The sequence below is a fragment of the Colletes latitarsis genome, chromosome 8 (genome assembly GCF_051014445.1).
Source record: "Colletes latitarsis isolate SP2378_abdomen chromosome 8, iyColLati1, whole genome shotgun sequence".
In the NCBI taxonomy this organism is placed as follows: domain Eukaryota; kingdom Metazoa; phylum Arthropoda; class Insecta; order Hymenoptera; family Colletidae; genus Colletes; species Colletes latitarsis.
In genome coordinates, this window is record NC_135141.1 from 31608636 (window position 1) to 31629902 (window position 21267).

Here is a 21267-nt window from a genome sequence, read left to right on the forward strand (position 1 = left end):
GATGCTCGTTATTTTATCATTTAAACGACCATCGCGATTGTATTTCGCGGAGTGAATACCGATAAATGCAATTTTCAATGACTCTGGTACCATAAATCAGACTGTATTTCACCAGACGAACAGTTTCTAGTTTGCTGGTTTAATTTAAAAGCGAATGTCGTCGCTGCAGATGAATCTTTTGACAAAATCAAGATCAGTTTCGATCTGCTACGGAGACTAATCAGGAAATTTCGATTCTTTAGTTAACTAGATCTTGGAAGGACGAAGACCCAAGTTTTCTGCTACTTTTAATTTGCGTTTTAGAGAACCTAGAACCAGTATTTTAATTTAATTTTCATTTCCGTAATCGGATGAAGAATATTTGTAGTTGACCAGCGTTATAAATTATTAATATTTGTGAACCAACGAAGAAATAAACATCCAGCGGTAGTATGTTAATTACATTTCAAGATCGACGCGTTAGAAAATAACTTGTACGAGGGTTTGGAAGATAATTTGTCTCGCGAGATGAAAGACGGAACGTTAAGAATCCGACAGTCACGTTTCAAGGAATGGTGTGCGCAAAACTTTAGCACATATGTATACTGATCGTTGATCAATAAGTTCTCATGGCAGTAGCGTATTAACGTAGAGGTTCCGCTTGCAAGATAAAATAACTGATCGTTATCCTTAAAAACGAGACGTCGTGCAGTAATATTGATCATTACGTGAAAGAAAATTATTTTCAAACGGGATAAATATTTTTACAATATTTTCCACTATCCTCGAACGATTTTTGATAATAGATTTTTACGTTACGAATGGACTGAAATTCTACTGTACGGATAAAAATGCTGCACAAAGTGAGTAATACAACGAAAGTTAATTGCTTTTTCTTTTACTGATAAATGTTTGGTAATTTTAACATACACGAATTAGGTATGTTTATCAACGAATGAAAGACTTGTCTTTAAATAAATAGAAATTTGTATGATCGATCTGTCGACGAGAATTAAATATCACGGACAATTATAATTTCGAGCGAGCAATTCACTTTCCAGCACCAATACAAGTGAAAATTTCGTGTAAGTTACTACGCCGATGCCTCAGGATGCGTTTCATCGAGTGCATCGCACATGTGCAGAACATCTCCTTATAACTCACTGGTCTCCGTGAAGCCATTGGTGTGCCAAGGTTAGACGAGATCCTCAAAAATCATCCCTCGCTCGTCTTTTCTACGATTCGAGAACTTCCCGTGCGAGATTCCATTCATTTATTTCGCTTCCGCGATTTTTCCTTTCGATGAAAAGGGTACTTCGACAGTGACAAATCGAAACTGAAAAATCTAAAATGACCCTCCAATGAAATCGGCAGTTTTATTTCACTTGGCTCGAGTTTCAAATATGTATAAAGTGTAAATAAAAGCAATATAACGACGGTAGTTTATTCTATAGTGAACGTCTCGATCATTGGTTGATGGCGTTCGGTTTAAAGTTTTGCAAACAGAAGTAAATTCTAAAAAAGAAGAATACGCGATGTACAAGAATTACGATTGAATAGTTTAATTTTCAACTAATGACCAAAAATGCTTGCAACTGACCCCTGTAATCGAAAATAATTTTTCCAGAACGATTTGCAATTTTTGAATTTAATTGTTAATAACTTTTTAACGAAGTCTCAGTCAAGAAATTAATATTCTTGATTTTCGTCTTATTTTGGCCTCTGGAATCTCCCATTGAAATTTTTTCCAGGGGTGGTCGAACATCCTGTATATTTTGGAGTGCTCTATAAATCTGCAAAGATTGTTGTTTATAAGAAACAATTATTTAGCATTGAAATTCAATTTTATGTCCTCATGTTTAGTACTTCTCGTTTATTTTCAAATAAATGTAGACTTTTACATGTTACGATATCTTTTAATTGTTTTATTCTATTATTTAAAATGGTTTCAATCGTGAACGATAATGAAGAAGTTAATGTCGTTTTGAAAAACAAAAAGACGTATTTCATTTTTCAATCAATCACTCTATAATCACTCGATTACACAGTACTTTGTTTTTCATCGCTTTTCAATATGTGGAAATATTTATATTTATTTATAATCCTATCGATAGTCACGAGATTCCTCTCGAGATTCTCCTATACGCCCACGCGCCATTATTGAATCGCCTGCGTGCTTCACCCTCGGAAATAATTTTAATACTCATCTCTGTATTTGTTTTTCCAAAGTTTATTACATCTATCTGACCCAAATACGTGACATTGATTTCCATTGACTCATATTTTAGAATAATTCTGTCTATGGTCCATGATCTATGGTCCATGATCAATTTTTTCCGTGGGAAAAATTAAATTTGAAAACTGAATAATTGTGCCCTTTCAGAGAACATTCGCCAAGCGTTGTATAAAAATGTCTATACGTTCGACGAGAAATTTATTTGACTTTTGAAAATTATGACCACGATGAAAATCATAATTGCACCGTAGGCTAAAATATCTGCCAAATTATACAGTCGTAACTCGAGCGCAAGTAGTCGAGCATCGATTCTCAGAAGCGATAGACAAGCTAAAAATGGCTTAGAAGTTTCAAGAATCTGTCGAATTCAAATTCTACGAAAAAGTGGAGAATCTATTACGTGACCTAAGAACAACTGATTAGCGTAAATATCTTATCAGAATTATTCTCAACTACATTTTAAACTTCAATCATGATTTCCTCGTACATGGATTTTGACATGATGAAAATAGTGTCACCGAAAGTAATCTATAATAATAAAGGAAGGAATCTGTGCGTCCGGAAATTAGAACCCACTTCCCTATGAGATAGAGAGCTAAAATTTTTCACGTTTATCGATAACGTGGCTACATTTACGAGGAAAATAAAAAAATGTGCAAATTACTCTAATGGCGAAAAGTGGAAAAGGAAGGAACTGGGGAATTCTTGTTGAATTATTTGTTTGTCGAATATGCAAATGCTCCAACGGTTCGAATATTAGTTAAATAATTCCCTTGGGAAAAATTTTAACGGGAGATTCTAGAGGCCAAAATAAGACGAAAATCAAGAATATCCATTTGATGATTGAGGCCTCGTTAAAAAGTTATTAAAAAATTTCAAACTATTTACGGAAAAATTATTTTCGGTTGCGGGGGTCGATTACAATCATTTTTGGTGAATACACATACCCCCGAAATCCTGCGCATTATCGAGAAAAAAATTCATTACCGAAAATTTCATGTCTGACCATACCATTGATATGTTTCACTGAAATTTCATACGAATCTTTAAAATGTCATAACTTCTGAACGGATTGAAGGATTTTAATGTTTAAAAAAGCAAACCACGCGCATTTTAATGTAGAATATGTACAAATCGCAAAAATATTCGAAAAGTTGGTCCCTGACCTCGCAAAATGAGAGAAACCTCATAAAAGTGGTCCAATTTTCAAACAGCCATAACTCTTACAATTGTGAATATATTTCAATGAAACTTTTTTCTGAAGTAGAGCTCATGGGTACCTACAAAAAAGTATTAAACAACTTTTCTATAGGGCGTCAAATAAAATGACTAAAAATGAAAAACGAATTTTTAAGAAAAATCGACAGGGGGTAGGTGCCTAAATTTTTCGACGAAAAAAAAAAAATTTCAAATCATTCTGAAAAAATTATTTTCAGTTCCAGGGATCGATTATAGTCACTTTTGGTGAATAGACATACCCCCGAATTCCTACTCATTTCCTAGAAAAAAATTCTTTACCGAAAATATACCGTGTGGCCGGAAATGTTCCTATAACTCTTTAACGAAGCCTCAGTCAAGGAATTGATATTCTTGATTTTCGTTTTATTTTGGCCTCTAGAATCCCCCATTAAAATTTTTCCCAGGGTTAGCCGAATACTCTATATAATATTACACTGTTCCAATATTTGTATATTCACTATATATATACTGTATCTTTAATAGTGATGGTGAATAAAATATTTGTTTGTTGTCGTTGGATTCTTCTCTATGTCTGTTAAAAACTAAATGAAAAATATCGTAGGCGGATATACTACATTGAACGCATTGAAATTGCGCGCTTTCTGGGACGTATATACAACAAACTATTAAACGATGGATATTAAAACTTTTTTTTTAATCAAAAGTATGCACATTCATGAATATGTTTCAATACTTGAAAGTGTCATTAGTGATATAGTGCGGTTTGCACGTGGCAGGAACGAGATTGTGTTTCGGTGAATAATCTTAAATAGAAAGAAAATAAGAATGATTTTGTACATAACGTTAATTATTCATTTTATAGTTATACTTTCGTCAACGATATTAGAAAAATTCTTAACATTTTTATTCAAAATAGTTGATCGTGTTGATATTACAGTTTCAAGCACTTTTTAATTTTTCAAGGATCATTTTTTAAAAAATTACCGCTCGGCTCATACTGTGGTAAATTAATCCAGAAAAACTTATATCGGTAAAACGTTTACTTTCGTTTCCGCAGTTATTTGTAATATGTCTTACTTTTGGACGCGTCGAGGAGTACCGGCCCTTCGAATCGTGTTCTTTTAAAAAAATTTAGTTTCGGTCAGGTTTCTCGCATTTTGCTGTGCATCGTCGATAAAATTCAGTGTGATTCGACCACGCGGTCTTCTCGGTGGCCGAGAGGGTGGGTGGAATCGGGCGAACGGGGAAGCTGGGAGCTTCGAGGGGGTGCCGAGCGCCTCCGATCCTCGTCCGAAGGTGCACGGTAACGTTTGACGAACGTGTACGAGAACGTCCGAAGCGGTGCCGAGCAGATAGATGACGCTCTATAACGGGACGACATGTCTGCGGGGTTCGAGCTCCGCGAAACCGACACCGGAACTTGACTACAGCATTGTCGCCGGTCGGTTTGCATCGTCTCTCGTCCACGCTCGCCGCCTACGACAGCCAGTGTCTCGAAACAGTGTTGTGACAACTAGTTTGAAAAAAGAGGCAGACAAATTGCGCGCACGATCTGTCTTTCATCCCCTCCCCTCCTCACTCTCTCCCTTCCTCTCACCCTCGCTCCCACCCCTTTCCTTGCTCGTTCTATCTCGCTCTCTCGTTCTCGCTATTTCGAATATTTGTTTTTCTATGCGTGCGCGCGACACGCGATCGTAGGCCACCGCCGTGCACCAGTCTCGCCTTTTTCCCTTTCACCGTGACCGTTTTTCCATTACTTCGTCCTATGATTTCCCCCTCCCCAGTGGGCCGTCGAACGTGCAACGGTGACGCGCGATCCCGCGATCGCGAGATGAGTGCCGAGGAACGAGGAGGATCCGCCACATAGGCCAAAGCGCGTGAGTGTATTTGCGCGCACACAGGGATCCTATGAGAAGCAATCGCACCGGAGGGGTGTGGTACGCGATAGAGCACCGAACGACCAGCTTCAATCGTTTTCACGAGTCCCTGTCCCGTCCGCTGGCCTCTTTAACCGCGACTCTATTTCGTCGTCCGCGCGCGTGGTGTCTCTGTCCTCGTCTCATCGGCAGTGCCCGTCGTCCCCGTGCAAGATATGATTGGCGTAGAGGCGATAGCGGCGTCGTTGCCGTCGCGGTTGATGCCGGTGCTGCTCGCGCTGGTAGTGGTGCTGGTGCTGCTGCCGATGGTGTAGCGCGGGCGTGCGCGCGCGGTGCTGTCCCGACAGCATACAGTGCAGACGGCAGCTTTAGACTTCGCGGAAGAAGGGCCGTGAGCTCGGCCGTGCTCCGATGGCCTGATATACACTACCGGGACGCGTATATGAAGCTACACTGCCCTGACCCGTCGAGTGAGTAGTAGGTTAACGCATATTGATACGGCCTTCGAATTAAAACCGAGGATCGATCTACGGGCCAAATTTCGCTTCCTCCTGCAACCGTTCTCGCGGTCCCGCATTCCGTCACGTAAGCCGCCCGTTAATTCGTCCTTGTCCGTGAGAATTCCGTGAATTTCGGTGCGTGTTCCGTGTCAAGGATACCCTTTTCGCCCGTTATTTTTCTTTTCCAACCTCCACCCCCTGTCCCCCCCTCTCCCCCTCCTTCACCCTTGGTAAATTCGAGCCGATTGATCACCGAACCGATTAAACGGAGAAAACGATACGGAGAGAGGAACGAAGAAGCGATTTTCGAAGTCGTTCGCGATCACTTCTGCGCGATGTTTTTTTTTTTTTCCGCGAAAACGAATACGCTTTCGAGGGAGACTGCCGAGGATCCCGTCACCGGGGAAATACGTACGGAAGAACCGCAATGAGTATCGACCATGTATTCCGACAACGAACGAAAGCTTCAAGAGTGCGAACCGGGTCACGTCGCAATTCCTCGACGTGCGTTTTCCAAAATTCCCGACGACCCAAGAACGTGTATTTAGTGCTCGTACAGAACGTTCTCCTACTCGGTCGTTTCGACGATTTCTCACAGAACGGTGAACGACGGTGTATTTTTGTTGACTTTACGCGTATCGATATATACGGTTTATTCGATGTATCCAATGTCAAAGTAGCAACGTTGAGAGTCGATCGTCCCGGAATGTTTTCGTTAATATATCCGTTAATGTTAGGGGTAGTTTATTGTCGTTCTTAACACACATTTGGTATCGATATTGCTATAGTAACGTTCAACGAAAGTCGAACGAAACGAATGCACTTTCCGAGTTCTGTTATCGAGCTGCACCCTTCCGCAATTCTTCGTCGTTGACCGTTGTTTACAAAGTCCCTCGAGTAGCATATAATACCAGTATGTACGTATTAGCGGGATGAAACTGTTGTCAGATTCCGTGGAAATTGACAATCGAGAAACGTCAATATTAATCTCAAGAATTTTTTTTATATCGCCTCTTGTTCTTTAAAAATTCTCCATTTTGTTTTTATCGCAGTAAAATTTCGTCGTGTTGCGTTGCCGTCGATTCCCAAAAGCGACGTAACGAACAAACTTTGATTCCGTTCTGTTAAAATTTTCATAAATTTATCCGTTTTTTTCCACGTTTACCTTTCTGTTTATTTATTTACCGTCGCCCGAAACGTAACAGTGAAAATATATCGTGGCCTACTTAGTCGCCTAGTTTACGATTGCGTTATAACGAGCATCCGCCAATACTGTCACAGATTTCTCCGGGATTTATAGATACCGAAATAGTATTTAAAGAAATTTTTCAACCGCGATCCCGCAATTTGTCGGAGAGTAGAATGAAACCTTATTATGTGCTGTGCGTCACGAGACTTGTAAATTGCACTTGAATATATCTTCTCGAACCGATAAATTGAAAAGTTATAACATAGAACGAAGAGGAAAAGAGAATTCCAACTTCCATTTTATATATTTTATTCTGTTGATCGTTGATTCAAAGCATTTTATTTTGAACTCAGAATTTTCACTATATTAACAAACATCCTTTCCTTTTCATTCATAACTTTATTTTGTAAGACAAGTGAAAACTGTCGATAATATTAGGAACAATATCAGATACTATAATTTTGCATTGTAAGACATAAATATTAGGAAACAACCTTACGTTAATGTTACGTTCAACGAAAAGTTCTGTAAAAGTATGCAGTACGATTTAGTTAATTGAAAAACGTATTGCATGTTGCAAGAAATATGTATTTCATAAGTTATTAAAATTTCAAGTATCTTAATTGCTTTTGGGAATATTATTTTCCTCGAAGAACTATGGATAAACTTTTCTAAATTGAATAAGTTGTGTAGAAGTAAGAACATTCATTATTTATTTCTCAGACAACACATTCCAAGATTAATATACTTTTATTTGTCCATGGTTTATTTGAAATTTAATTTAATGTTAATAAACACGAATTTTGTACCTCTAAACATGATAGTGAGAATAATTTCGAGTATTTACGATCAGCCATTCTCACGGCACGCAACAAGCCGTCTGCTTTTCCGTAACAATTCGAGTCTCGACAGTTTTCCGAAACTTTCCGGACAGCGTTTTATTTCCCGTCGCTTTTGGAAACGCTCGACCGACTGTTCCTCGAGTTATGGTCCCACAATTGGCAAATATTTCAGTCTGTGTTTCAACCGCGACTTCGACGTCGTTCGTATAATTTTTCAGGGAGTAAACTCGTCATTAAACGTACGAGGAACTGGAACAGTCGCGATCTGAGCGATCGTTGCACCGTGGAATACAGGTTTCTGCGCAAATCGGTTAAAGCGTTACGTCGTAGCTTACGTTATTATTTTGAGTATATCTTCCGGAGGTATTGCTCCGATAAATCTTCCGAGGACAGGTCTTTAAAAGCGCGAGGCATTTTATGTTTTGCTCGGAAAGGGGGAAGGTTCACGGTGGAAATTGACGAGGGCTGCGCTGGCTTTCACGCGCGGCACAATTTTCATCTGGACACGAATTTTAATCGAAACATTTCGCAGCAAACGAATAACAATTTAATCGCTCGTATAAATTGCTATACGGTCACCTTATTAGGATTTCCCGATAACAGCGACGGAACATTCGACCGCCACGTCCGCCATATTTGTTATTTATCTGTCGTAGTCTCGTAACATTTGTATTCAGCGACGCTCAACGCGTTGAAATTAGTAAAATTTACAAACTGAATTCAAATAATTCCAAGTTTTACCACTAAACTCACGATTCGTTCCTCCTGGTTCTATCCAGCTTTTCCCCACGAAAACTTTTAAAGATCGATGACTGTACTGGACGCGTCATATTTCTCAGGATTCACTCCATTTCTTTTCGCAGTAAAAGTCTCTATACCCAATTTAGACGAGTGCTTTGGGTCTACGTAACAAAGCGTCTATATACCTATTAATTCTGTTCGAGTATTTGCTTATGGTGTTCCTTTTTTCTTTTTTTTATCGGTTTTCCTGGCCCAATTGTTGGGAAGAATGCTCGTAGGGGCCACACATTTTGGCAACATTCTTCCCTCTATAGCTCGAGAAATGTTCCTCGTTGCGACCCAAATACTCGGAAATGGATTCATCGGTCCAAAGGACTCTGCTCCATTCCACAAGTGTCCAATTTTTGGCGATTTTTTTACACACACCGACTGCATTTTACGATTTTTTGACAATTTAAACCAGCGGCTTTTACGATTAGTTGCAGAGATGCTAGATTCAGTCTGCTATTATTAAATTATAGTTTGCAAGTTCTTGCAAATAATATTTATTCCTACTCGTGTACACGAAATTTAAACCAAAATTCTTTTTTTAAAATAATCCTCGTTTTAATTCCATTCGAACCCAGAACGATACTCCTAGCTCTGAATATTCGGGAATTATTTTGTTCGTTAAGATAATTCTTCTAAACATTGTAAAAATATTACTGAAAAGTAACTTCTCACAAAATAAATGGAAATCTAATGGCCAACTAAATATGTTTTTAAAGGTATTGCAGATTCTACTGAATTCGAACTATAGCTGAAGTATAATTTAGGCAAGTTTACTCTATCGTGATAGGAGCTATAAACGTAATAATTTTTCATACAGTAATTCATACAATTATCACGATACGACTAGTTTGAACGATAATTGGAAAATGTGTGGGGTTTGCTGTACAACTACCCATACACAACGCAAGCGTGTTTGATAACAGTTCGACCCTATTGTATAACTATAGTTGCAATAGAACGTACGACTTATCGTACAATAAATCGTTAGGTCTATGGCCTTTACGTGGACGACGCCAGATATAGAAAAAGCGAAAGTAGGAAAAATAGATCTTGTCATTACAAGGATTAGTTAATACAGCGAAATAAAAAATTACTCGTCTTTGATAGAAAATAAAAATATCGACGTCAAATAAAATTTAACGTTCTAACACTTTTACGTTTAATTCGTGTAATTAGAATCCATTAATTCGTAAAACCTACGTTCAAAAGTTAGTCAAGGAATAAATCTAAAATTTCTATTCGTTGGTCTCGAATAAAATTCGTCCAATTCTAAAAAGTGGCACGAGATATATTTTTAAATACTTTTAATAATCTACGTCCCCCTGGGGGTCAATTTTATTTTAATAAAAAATTCTAGTTCGATAATTAAACATCGTGACCCCAAAAAAATTCTCCGATTTCGGTGAATGAGAAAAAGATGAAGTGTGGCGCCATTTTTTATTACTTTTTCCGCGATTTCTGCTGCCATAACGCTATCGTGGCAGCTCGATGTGCGTTTCATGGCACGATAAATCGTTAGTCTGTGGCCCCTATAAAAAAAAATGCAGAAAAATCGATGCAACTACAGTCACGTAATGTGAGCAATCCCTCTTGAGGGTTGTGTCTCATAGCAATCGAATATACTGGTTGCTGATTTATACCGAAATCGAAGGTTTTTAATATCGAGTTTTCTTTCGAAAATTAGCAGATATTTCTCTACGGAATTTTTCAATATCTTATAAAGTGAATGCAAATTTTTACAGATATCTATAATTTTTTTCTCTGGTCGTGAGGAAATACTGGTCACAGGGCAGGTAATAGAATCCAGCAAGGAGAGGTGATTCTATATGGAAAAATATATCGGGAGCGTAGAATAAAATTCGTTCGTACCATGTTTCGATTTCGAGAAAATCGACTTTGAAAATATTTGGAGTCTAGCTTGAAGAACAGTATAAGTGGAAACAGTGAGTTATGAACAGACGAGTCAGCCAAATCGTATCCACGTGTCCGTCGTTTCAAAATTAAACTGTCTCGAAAACGAGGCATCGTACGACAAATTTTTATTCTACGTTTTACAACAATGACCAACCCTTTCGTTTAAATTGGGAACATTTTTTTTTTTTGATACAACGCAAACATTGCAAAGGTTAATACCGAAAATATATCGTCATGAATATGAAAGGTAAATATATTACGATACGTAACACCAATGACAGTTATTCTATTAATTTTATTTCGGGTCATAGCTATATGACCTATCGGGCAGGTGTATAGACCCGAGAACAGCAGGGTTAAATAAGTAAATCAATAGCGGACGTGTAATAAGTGGTTATTATTATTCACATTTCTCGGGGATGTATATCTTAACCAGACAGCGTGGCACACGATCGAACAGTTATCAAATACTATTAACAGTTTACTCTGGCTTTATATCAGAGAAGTGTAAAGATATTTTACCGGGGGCAGTCTAGTTTAGCGTTTATTTAAAAAAATCGATGACCTTTTTAGCTTCCTTCCTTACGCGTTGGAGTCTTGAAAACATGTTCCCGGGAGATTTGACTAAAATCCGTATAAATAACGGAGCTATAAGAGTTTTACCGCGCACGTGTCAAGTGGCGAGGCACTTAAGACATCCCACCTGAATAACTCATTTATTTTTGGTGACAGAGAAAAATGCTTCAAACGAATCTTGCTTGGTTTCAAGAGGCACATAATCTGATATCAATAGCCTTTTTGTGGGCGGAGGCGTGAAAGAGATACACGGATCTACTTCTTTATTTAAATGTGATGGCGAATTCTAGGGACAAAACTAACAGTTTCCGAGATTTATCCGACATAAAAACATTGGAATATATAATCTTTGAATAATCGTAATCTGCAATGCATTTAGATTTAATTTATCCTGAGTTTTCTACGATTATTTCTTTTATTTTAGAATTCTATTTGATAGAATGCCTTTTTCGAAGTAGCCAAAAGAATTCTAAATTTGCATTGTCTAGATCAGACTGCTCTTTCGATATTTTAATATTTCTCCAATTCCTTGCTCTTTTCTGAACAATCGATGAAATCAATCATAAATTTCCATCGTTAACGAAACAATTCAAATACACTGAATAATTTCGTACTACAAAATGACTAAATAAATAGTAAACGTATATTGGGTAAGTGATAAAAACAGATTTGCATAATTTTATTTCTGGTAACTTAAACTAAAAAATGAAGAAAGATAACCAATAACATTGGCATGTTTTGGTAAAATAAAAATAATACAGTCGTACACAGGGTGTTCGAACACCCCTGGGAAAAATTTTAATGGGGGATTCTAGAGGCCTAAATAAGACGAAAATCAAGAATTTGTTGATGGAGGTTTCGTTAAAAAGTTATTAACAATTAAATTAAAAAATTTCAAATCGTTCTGAAAAAATTATTTTCGGCTGCGGGAGTTAATTACAATTATTTCTGGTGAACAGACATACCCCCAAAATCCTTTAATTCTTTACCGAAAATATACTGCGTGGCTGGAAATGTTTCTATAACTTTTCAACGAAGCCTCAGTCAAGAAATTTTTATTCTTGACTTTCGTCTTATATTGGTCTCTGGAATCCCCCATTAAAATTTTTCCCAGAGGTGGCCAAACACTTTGTATACGAACGTATTTATGTCGTGCTTCATCGTAAGCTATTAAAGCATACTTTTGCTAATTTTACTTTGTCTATTAACATAAAATCCTATTCTCGGTGCTCCGTACTTATCTCGTAACACAGAGGCCGAAAGTTGAAAGCCTACTTTGAATTGTACCAGACCGCGGGCACTCCGCGAGTGAGCAATTACACCCAGAAATGAAAGTCGCTTATAAAGTATTAAGTGATTCGTTGAAAGTAGAACATTCTAATTGCACAGGACCATTCGAACGATGGCGAAGATGAACGAAAAATCTCAACAATTTTAAATTAATGGCGACACGCAAGAACGAATTGTTTTGTGTCTGTTCCATCTTCGAGTTTATTTCGTTTAAATATTTTATTTCTAAAAACGGAAACGGAAAGTCAGCTTTGCGCGAATCCCTTCTGAAAGAATTCTTTATGGGGCAAAAATAGTAATTTAGTAATGGACGACAGCAATTGATGTATTCCAAGATGATAACAGCAGCGTTAATTTCCCAAGGAATTCCAATTTTATCACTTTTTATTGTTTATAGCCGTTGTTGTTATCGCGTTAGAGCGGATGGATGGTTTTTAAAAAGTTTTGTGGACAACGTGGTAAAATTAGATTTGAGAATTTCCTCCGATTCCGGGCTATTTTGATATCTAATTCGACTGGCTTTCACGCGGTACAAACATGATGAATTTCCCGCATATTATGCATCGGGTGTAAGAATTACCCTTGATGACATTTTTCCGAATCGGTGAATAGGACGCTGGGGGCCAATTTCCTGGCCAGCATGTTCGCCACACTTAACACTTCGATTATTTCCTTTGGGGAGCATCGAAGAATATTGCGTGCAAAAATAGACCGACAACACCGAAAATACGATGCAGAGGATTATTGCCGCGTGTAGTGGAACAAATCCAAAAAACTATGAAACGACGTAGCTCACGATCGGGGTATTTGCACTCCAAAAAAACGAAAAAAAAAATCACACAACGAAAAATTACAAATTTATGTTTTACTTTCGACGTATTGTCAGTGTATGTCTTAAAAAATGTATCTGTTTCAATATTTTTAGTAATAAAAATACTTTTTAAACGTGATAATAATAGAAAAACACGTAAAAATTTACCAAAGTCGTATATGCACATTAATCGATACTTCAAATTTTCATATTTCGATTTTTCCACGTCTCATGTTTTTCCTCGTTAGAAATAAAAAATCTGTAGATTTCAGCAGTTCTAACCTACTCTGTTCGAAACTCGAATTTCTTCTTGCTTTGAAATTAAATGCAAAAATATGAATTATATTTTCGATTTCATTTTTACTGGTCCACGTCGAGTACCTTCACCCTACTCTGTCGTGGAATGCTTTTCCTTGACAAGTTCCGCGATGTGTCCGTTTAGAAAATATTTATAAAAAGGTTTTTGCATATGTCTGTGGGAATACTGCGACCTCCGGAGGGTTAATTCACGCCACCTGACGTTCGCCTGACGGCACAGTAGTATAAGTCCCTCACTTCTGCGCCTTTTACGCGTATTTTCAGCATTTAATAACTAGGCCACAGAACCAGAAACGTAATATTCGTCATCCTTGATTTTCGTCTTACTTTGGCATGCAGAATCGCACCTTAAAGTTTTGAACACCTGTTGCCTAACAAACTGTACACAAGAAGCACCGGTATCTCTTGTAAAATAGATACACTAAGCATTTAGTCGCAAGTAAATATTTAAGACTAAAAACAGACACATAAAACACAGAACGTTTATCGAGCAATGAACTATCCATGAAAGTTTAACGTTTCTTGTCTGATCATATTAATTTACTCTCTAAAGAAACACACATCGATGTTTTGCGTGATAATAAAATATGCAAGGTAATTAGATATCGTTTGGTCAAATGTTTGATCGTAAAAGTGTTGATAGAACGATGTTTAAATGCACATAGAGACGGTATGGAAATTGAAAATTGTTAAGTAAGCAAAGATTAGTTTGATTTATCTGCCCCGAGGAGTCGTAGACGATTACTGTTATGAGATGTCTTTGTTCGGTTAATAAAGGACACTTTGCTTGGGAAATGCATGCATTGTGCGAAGGAAGCACTGGAAATTGCATCCTTTTTAGCTGATTGTATATTCAATGATAGATTCTATACAATTATACGAGTATTATTTTTAATAGGGATTTCCATCAGACAACAAAGGAATTTGTCGAGTCTGCTAACGAAAAGCGCATTCAAAGATTTAAACGTGGGAACGTTGTTGTAGAACTTTCTTACGTATTATTTTTTAAAGTAAAAAAATGAAAACTAAAACTTAAAAGAAATAATTAATATTATTAATCAATAATTATATAGAAGTAATAATTTTTGTTTAAACTACTTCTGTGATACAAAGAACAAAACAGATGCTTGCATATTTATACAAATATAAAAGATACCAATATCTCCTCACATTTTCATTAAATTTTTTCAGTACTTAAAAATCGAAAACGTGAAATAACGATCGAATATAGAGATTTGTTAGATACGATTCTACTAGCGGCGTCCGTCCATTACTCGCTGTTTCTACTTAATACCGATCTCTAAATCGTACTCTATCGTATCCAAAACATTTTCACGGCGAAATTTTATGAAAACGGAGCCTCGTACGAAAAATGTTCATTTTACATTTTCATAAGGTAAGCTTAGAAGGTCTTACCAATCTTTTTAAACTTGCACAGTCTACTTGTTGGGCTTGAACACAGCCTCTTTAAAAATGTACTTCCCTTGCTTTTAAACTAGAAAGCTCATCAATAATTTTATCAGTCTCCGCTTTATTAGATTGCACGAAGAGCTGCACTCGGATACGATAATCGTGTTTTCTTTATTCATTTTGGTAATATTTCTATTTTTGGTCCTTCTTATCGGGGCACTTTGACGCAGTCGTGCATAGTTCCACGTGAAACTGATATCTAGCTTTTTCCGTATTCGCGATCAAGTTTACGTTCAACCTCCGGAAGGTTTCGACGAGATCGAACACTTGCAACTGTAAGAAATATATCTAAAACAATGTTATCTCGATATCTTGGGAGACTGTGAGAAAAAAGAAAATTTGTACGACAGAAAAAACGTCATCGTTTATATCACGATAATGGTTTGCTTTTAGGTACGGTTGCTTCCGAGATGTCAAGGTTGCCTCTAGTCGTTTTTAATGGAATGCGATTATTTTATATTTAACTTCTGATAGAGGCCGTTTGGACGAATATAGTGACCTATATCATAAGGTCATTCAAAGTCAGCTACGACAAAAATTATTTTGTTTCGACAACTCCATTATAAATATAATATCCGTTGGTATAATAATTGATAAAAAAAAGACTGCTCAAACTTTAACGATGGGAGATTTCCAAATTATTGGTTCCTACACCAGAATCATTTTTGGAACATCTTGTAATGGGAAACCTTCTGCAAATTAACAAAGGCAATTTCGAGAAATGTTCATACATTTCTTGGATATTGTGACGTTCGGTAAATTAGTTAAATAAAGTTGCGGTTTTACGGATTTTGCAATTGGAAATTTGTATTTGAATGATGCAAGCTATTAATCAGACCGATATATTGTACCAGATTATAAAACGGAACAAAGTAGTCGGTTCGAGGGATTCATTCTACGAGCCTGCGTATCAATGTAAATACAGAACAAGAGAATCGAACTGCACCAAACATTACATGAATAAACAGGTCCTCGATAAGGCAATTATCCCTTGAATTGACTGCCACATTATTGAATAATGCAAGTACTATCTCACTCGAGCAGTAATAAACTTCAACAATAGCTTCATCTACGGACGTTTTTATCCACGTCCTCGATACTTTGATAAACCTAAACAAAGTTAGAATATACGACATCTAAAATCTTCGTATAACCCGATCGTAAAGAATATGCGACGATTGTTTATTTCAGTCGATTTACAACCCTGAGAACTGTTCTATTAGCTTTCACATTTTATTGTTTAAAGCGTTAATTATCCTGGTTAAATACTCTGGAACGGGGTCACACTTTGCGGTTGCCCTCGTTTTTATTGCTTTACGATTTTTATTTTTATTTTTAATTTTAATTGGCAGCTGCTATTTTTTTTTCCTGACTACACTTGGCACATTACTCAGAAAATGGTCCTGCCTCCCAAATTTCGATGCACGACAATTTGTTTTCGAACACATATTTCCAATACACATAACAATTTTAATTAAAAATGTGAATTATAAATATTTTTATTATGCATATTTAAAAATAAACTTTATTACAATTTATGTTTTTAAAATATGTGTATAAAATTCTCGATAGAGTTAACCAGTGTTCGTATATTATACAATTTGAAATTTTTTAATAACTTTTCAACGAAGCCTCAGTCAAGAAATTGATATTCTTGATTTTCGTTTTATTTTGACCTCTAGAATCCCCCATTAAAACTTTTCCCAAGGGTGACTGAACACCCTGTATACTCTGAAAGACCAGAACTTTTCCTGTTAGTACATTCTGTGCAAATGTATTTACTATTAACTGCGTCAACGTATAAAGTATTTAAATTAAACTGCAACTGTGTCATATTTAGAAATAAGTAAAATACAATATTGTGCATACACTTAGCAGCATTAACTTGTGTCCTTTTAGGGAGAAAATCGCTAGCTTCAAGACGCCTGCTTCAAGGAGAAGAGGTCTTGGCTAGCGCTGGAGTTGATGGCTTTCTCCTAAAAGGAATTAATGCTGCTCGAGTATAATAATCGTTCATCGTGCATTGATATTTTAATTCGCGTAATAACGTTGTTAACATCATAATGCTTCAATTATAGTCTTTATATTCCCATCATTAATAAAGTCTGATACGAGGGTCGTTCGATAAGTCCTTAGAAAATCCAAGAACTGGCGCTCGTAGCATCGAAAATGGTTTGTTTTTAGTAAGCATCTGTCAAAGTCTCAGTTGTATCCACCAGGTGGTTTCACTTCCTCTTGCATCAAGAAAATGCACTGGTAGACACCAAAATCATGGAATCAAAGTTCAAATTATTGCAACATCCACCGTATTCATCAAATTTGACTCCCAGTGCCTCTTTTATTATTTCCAAACTTAAACAAATGGCTTGGTGGGCAACGATTCATGCCGAACAAGGTCACCGCCCAAACAGTGGCCTATTTTGAGCACCTTCCGAAATCTTACGTCTTAGATGGCTTAAAAAAGTTGGGGGAACGCGTGGAAAAGTGTCTATGTACCCAAAATAATTTGTTTTCCTATCTTTATTAATAAGAAACAAAATTGTAATGTTTCAGTGTGCGTGCGGGGGTGACTGGAGTGATGGGATGGGGCCAGAGCCCCATGGAGTTCGGGTAGACCCGTCTCCGGCCCAGCTCCCCAGCCCCCTCCGCCATCAATATCGCCACAGCTCCTGCCAGCGTCGCAGAGGGCCGCCTCGATCGCGATGGAGGCCTCTAGCAATCAACAACAGAAGAAGGAGCCACGTGTCCATAGGCCTTGCGCCTTCGATAAGGTATGCGCGTCTTCAGGGTCCGTACCCGATTTCAGACCGAGCGTCGGGGGCTGCTGAGTGTCCACTCGAGAGTTTTATCGTCGAGGACCGCCATCGAGAATAAGAGCTCTTTTACACGAGCAAACGAGAGAATCTCTATACTGAGAGGTTGCCTCGCGACACTCGTACCCCTTCGAACCTGTGACGTCAGATCCGAATCGCTCCTAGCCATTATTCGATGGCAGAAGTTCCGCGAAAATCTTGATAGGTTTTGTAAGTCTCGGTGGGTCTTAAAAGTCCTGGTCGGTCTTGAAAGTCTTGATTAGTCTTGAAGCCCCGATAGGGGTCTTGAAAGTTTTAATGAATCTTGAGCGCTGCTAAACTCGAATTCCTCGGGTACGAACGAGCATTATTGACGTAAAACGTCGAACGAAACTTGGAAAATATAAACAATTTCACTGATAAACTACCGCGGACACGTTTATTTGCCTTTCGTTGGTCGCGACGTCCGCCACGGTACAGCAGGGTCACTTTGACCCAGGTAAACAAACTGTCTTCGATGATTTTCAGCAGTTTCTCTAAATGTGCAAATTTTCAATTTCCTGTGTCTTTCCTTACGAGTTGCGAGCAACGACCAGTAATTAGATTTCTAAAGGTTTCTTCTATATTATTTTAATCGAGCATCATCGGTTGTTCTCGAAGTTGAAAGAGGCGTTGAAAAGTCGAAATTTTTCATCGAAAAATAAAGATGCACAGTCGATGGGCAATAAGTTTACTTTAGCTTTAGATCACTCTTATCTCAAACTTGTGGGTGAGAGTATGAGTTCTGTTTTTACTTCTTCCAACGTGTGGCTCGACTTGTTAAGTATTTATATATGTGTATTTCTGAAACGGTTCGTTGATTAACAATGAATTAAAACTCTGATCGAGGTCTCTGAACAACTTTGCGTCGAGTTCGGGGCGGACTTTTAATTTAGAACTAACAATATATTGTGCTAAAGGGCAGAACCAATCGATTGATTGAATTTATTGCAGATGGAGGGGCTGGTGCGGGAGATGCAAGACCCTGAGAACGGGGTACCCGTGCGTAGTCAAAAACAATTTCTCACTTCAATCCCCTCAGCTTTCATGGGTGAGTGTCATCGATTCCTGTACGAGCTGTGACAATAAAGTTTCGAATATAATTTTATTTCCGCGGTCGGTTGCGATAAACGTAACAGTCACGTTCATTTATTGTCCGGCTCAATCCCCCCTCTAAGCGCGAACGGTAAATATTATCGATCATTTTATTTATTTCGGAGATTGTTCCATGTAAAGACATATTTGTTACGCGAAAAATGATGCACAATTTGAAGCGAAACAGTGATCAGAGTTGTACAAATAACTACGTAGGAATTATTTAAGACAAAATTTTAGAGTTAGGAAACCTCCATAGATCATCACTTGTGTATTTCGATCCCTACAAAACTCAAAAATTCAAAATTCAAAACATTTTTAAATATATTCTAAAGGACGGTATTTTGAGTACATTTTTCGTCCGAAAAAATACTACAGCCACATTGAAATACCAAATAAACTCCTTCAAAAGGTTATTTATGACTCGATGCAATAGTTATATCGATTGAATATTACTTTCAAGACGATGACCTTGTATCTGTTTAATTTTCAAAATAAAATCTGTTACTGAATCATTCTTGAAACTTTATTGTCTCGTGTTGTAGAGCAAACGTGTCACGGCCAGGATACTATTTACCTGCTGAGTTATTTACCTGCTTGTTACAGGTTATGACCTCATCGAGTGGCTGATGGAGCGGCTTTCCATCGAGGAATCAGGTAAACAATTTGTATGCACGTGAAATTTCTCGTCTGAATTACGTCTGGATGGTTTCTCGTATTTTTATTTTCAATGTGGGGTTGAATCGTTGAGATTTTGAAAAAGTCCAGAGTTGAATTGTTATGTTGACAGTAGAGGCGGTCCATATTGCCAATCAGCTCTGCCAGTATGGCTACTTCTTCCCGGTAAATGACTCCAAGACACTCGCCGTGAAGGATGATAGTTCTCTGTATAGATTTCAGGTACGGTATTCGTCTGATTATGTCTCAAAATAGACATATAGGGGCCAAAATAAGACGAAAATCAAGAATATTAATTTTTTGACTGAGGCTTCGTTAAAAAGTTATTCACAATTAAATTCAAAAATTTCGAATCGTTCTGGAAAAATTATTTTCGGTTGCAGGGGTCAGTTACAAGCATTTTTGGTCATTAGACGTACCCACGAATTCCTACTCACTTTCGAGAAAAAAATTCGAGAAGGTGTGAAATTTTTCGACGAAAAAAAAAATTTTCGAATCGTTCTAAAAAAATTATTTTCGGTTGCGGGGGTCAATTACAATCATTTTTTGTGAACAGACACATCCCCGAAATCCAACGCATTTTCGAGAAAAAAATTCTTTACCGAAAATATATTCTGTGACCGGAAATGTTTTTATAACTTTTTAACGAAGCCTCAATCAACAAATTAGTATCCTTGATTTTCGTGTTATTTTGGCCTCTAGAATCTCCCATTAAAATTGTATCCAGAGGTGAAATCAATATTATATTCCACGCACAATTAGAATCAATTTATTGATGAAGAAAATATATATATTTATATTATCTTATTTAAAAATTGTACTAGTCAAAGGATTGTGAACCTTTGTTGACATAGTTGAAAAGATTTTCTTTATTCACTGTACAGACACCGTATTATTGGCCGTGGCAACATAGAACCCCTGACAATGTGGAGTATGCTATTTATCTGGCTAAGAGAACTTTAAGAAACAAACAACGCCATGCCCTCGAGGATTACGAGATTGTATGTAAATTCAGTCGATTCTATTCGCTAAACATTCCACGTACGATGTTTCCTTTCTTTATTAAACCACCTTTTACTTTTAGGATGCTTTAAACAGCTTACGTAGGAACTTGCAAAACAAGTGGGATATCATACAACTTCAGGCTGAGGAACAGGTGAACAATTACTAAATTCTAGCTAAAATCTGTACACAAGTGAGGATAACTATATACAAGTTGAAAAATTGAACAATTTAAATTGAGAATATATTTAGGAACGATCGATGAATTAAAAGAAAACAGGGGAAGTTAATTTTTAAGAAAATGTGTTTCGATAGAATCTGTATACGTTAGTAAATATATCGTATATCTTGTATGTAATTTGGGTGCAGATCTTGGCGAACCTCTTCGTACATTTTCTTGAAATTGTGGTAATTTTGTGGGCTCAGGTGCGATTATCGAAGGAGCGAAAAAAGGGAGATAAGATAGTGAGCGATTCTCAAGAACGAGCCTTTTGGAGAGTTTATAGACCACCGCCTGGTTGTCTAAGTAGCCTCGAAATAGCACCTGTACCTACGCGTTTTCGTCCTGGACTGTCGCGTCCTCCATCACGCAAACGCACATTAACCGATCTACAACGCGAGGTGAATCCTATTTAAATCTGTACACTAAAAAATTCTAACCGATAGC

General features: G+C 37.3%; 2 protein-coding genes across 6 annotated transcripts in view; one reads left to right on the plus strand and one right to left on the minus strand.

Annotated features, from left to right (window-relative positions):
- Positions 1-21267, minus strand: part of Mical-like (MICAL-like protein) — a 63856-nt gene that overhangs the window by 23017 nt on the left and 19572 nt on the right. The window lies entirely within an intron of this gene.
- LOC143344363 (regulator of G-protein signaling 11) overlaps positions 4783-21267 on the plus strand; it is a 32692-nt gene continuing 16207 nt past the window's right edge. For 3 of the 4 annotated variants that reach the window (XM_076770358.1, XM_076770355.1, XM_076770359.1), the window contains exons 1-8: positions 4783-5762; positions 17548-17765; positions 18780-18876; positions 19527-19577; positions 19711-19820; positions 20483-20599; positions 20683-20754; positions 21027-21221. In XM_076770358.1, coding sequence (XP_076626473.1) covers positions 17697-17765; positions 18780-18876; positions 19527-19577; positions 19711-19820; positions 20483-20599; positions 20683-20754; positions 21027-21221 — 711 coding nt within the window. In that variant the 5' untranslated portion in view covers positions 4783-5762; positions 17548-17696. The remainder of the gene's footprint in view (positions 5763-17547; positions 17766-18779; positions 18877-19526; positions 19578-19710; positions 19821-20482; positions 20600-20682; positions 20755-21026; positions 21222-21267) is intronic. The other variant, XM_076770356.1, reaches the window with a different exon arrangement.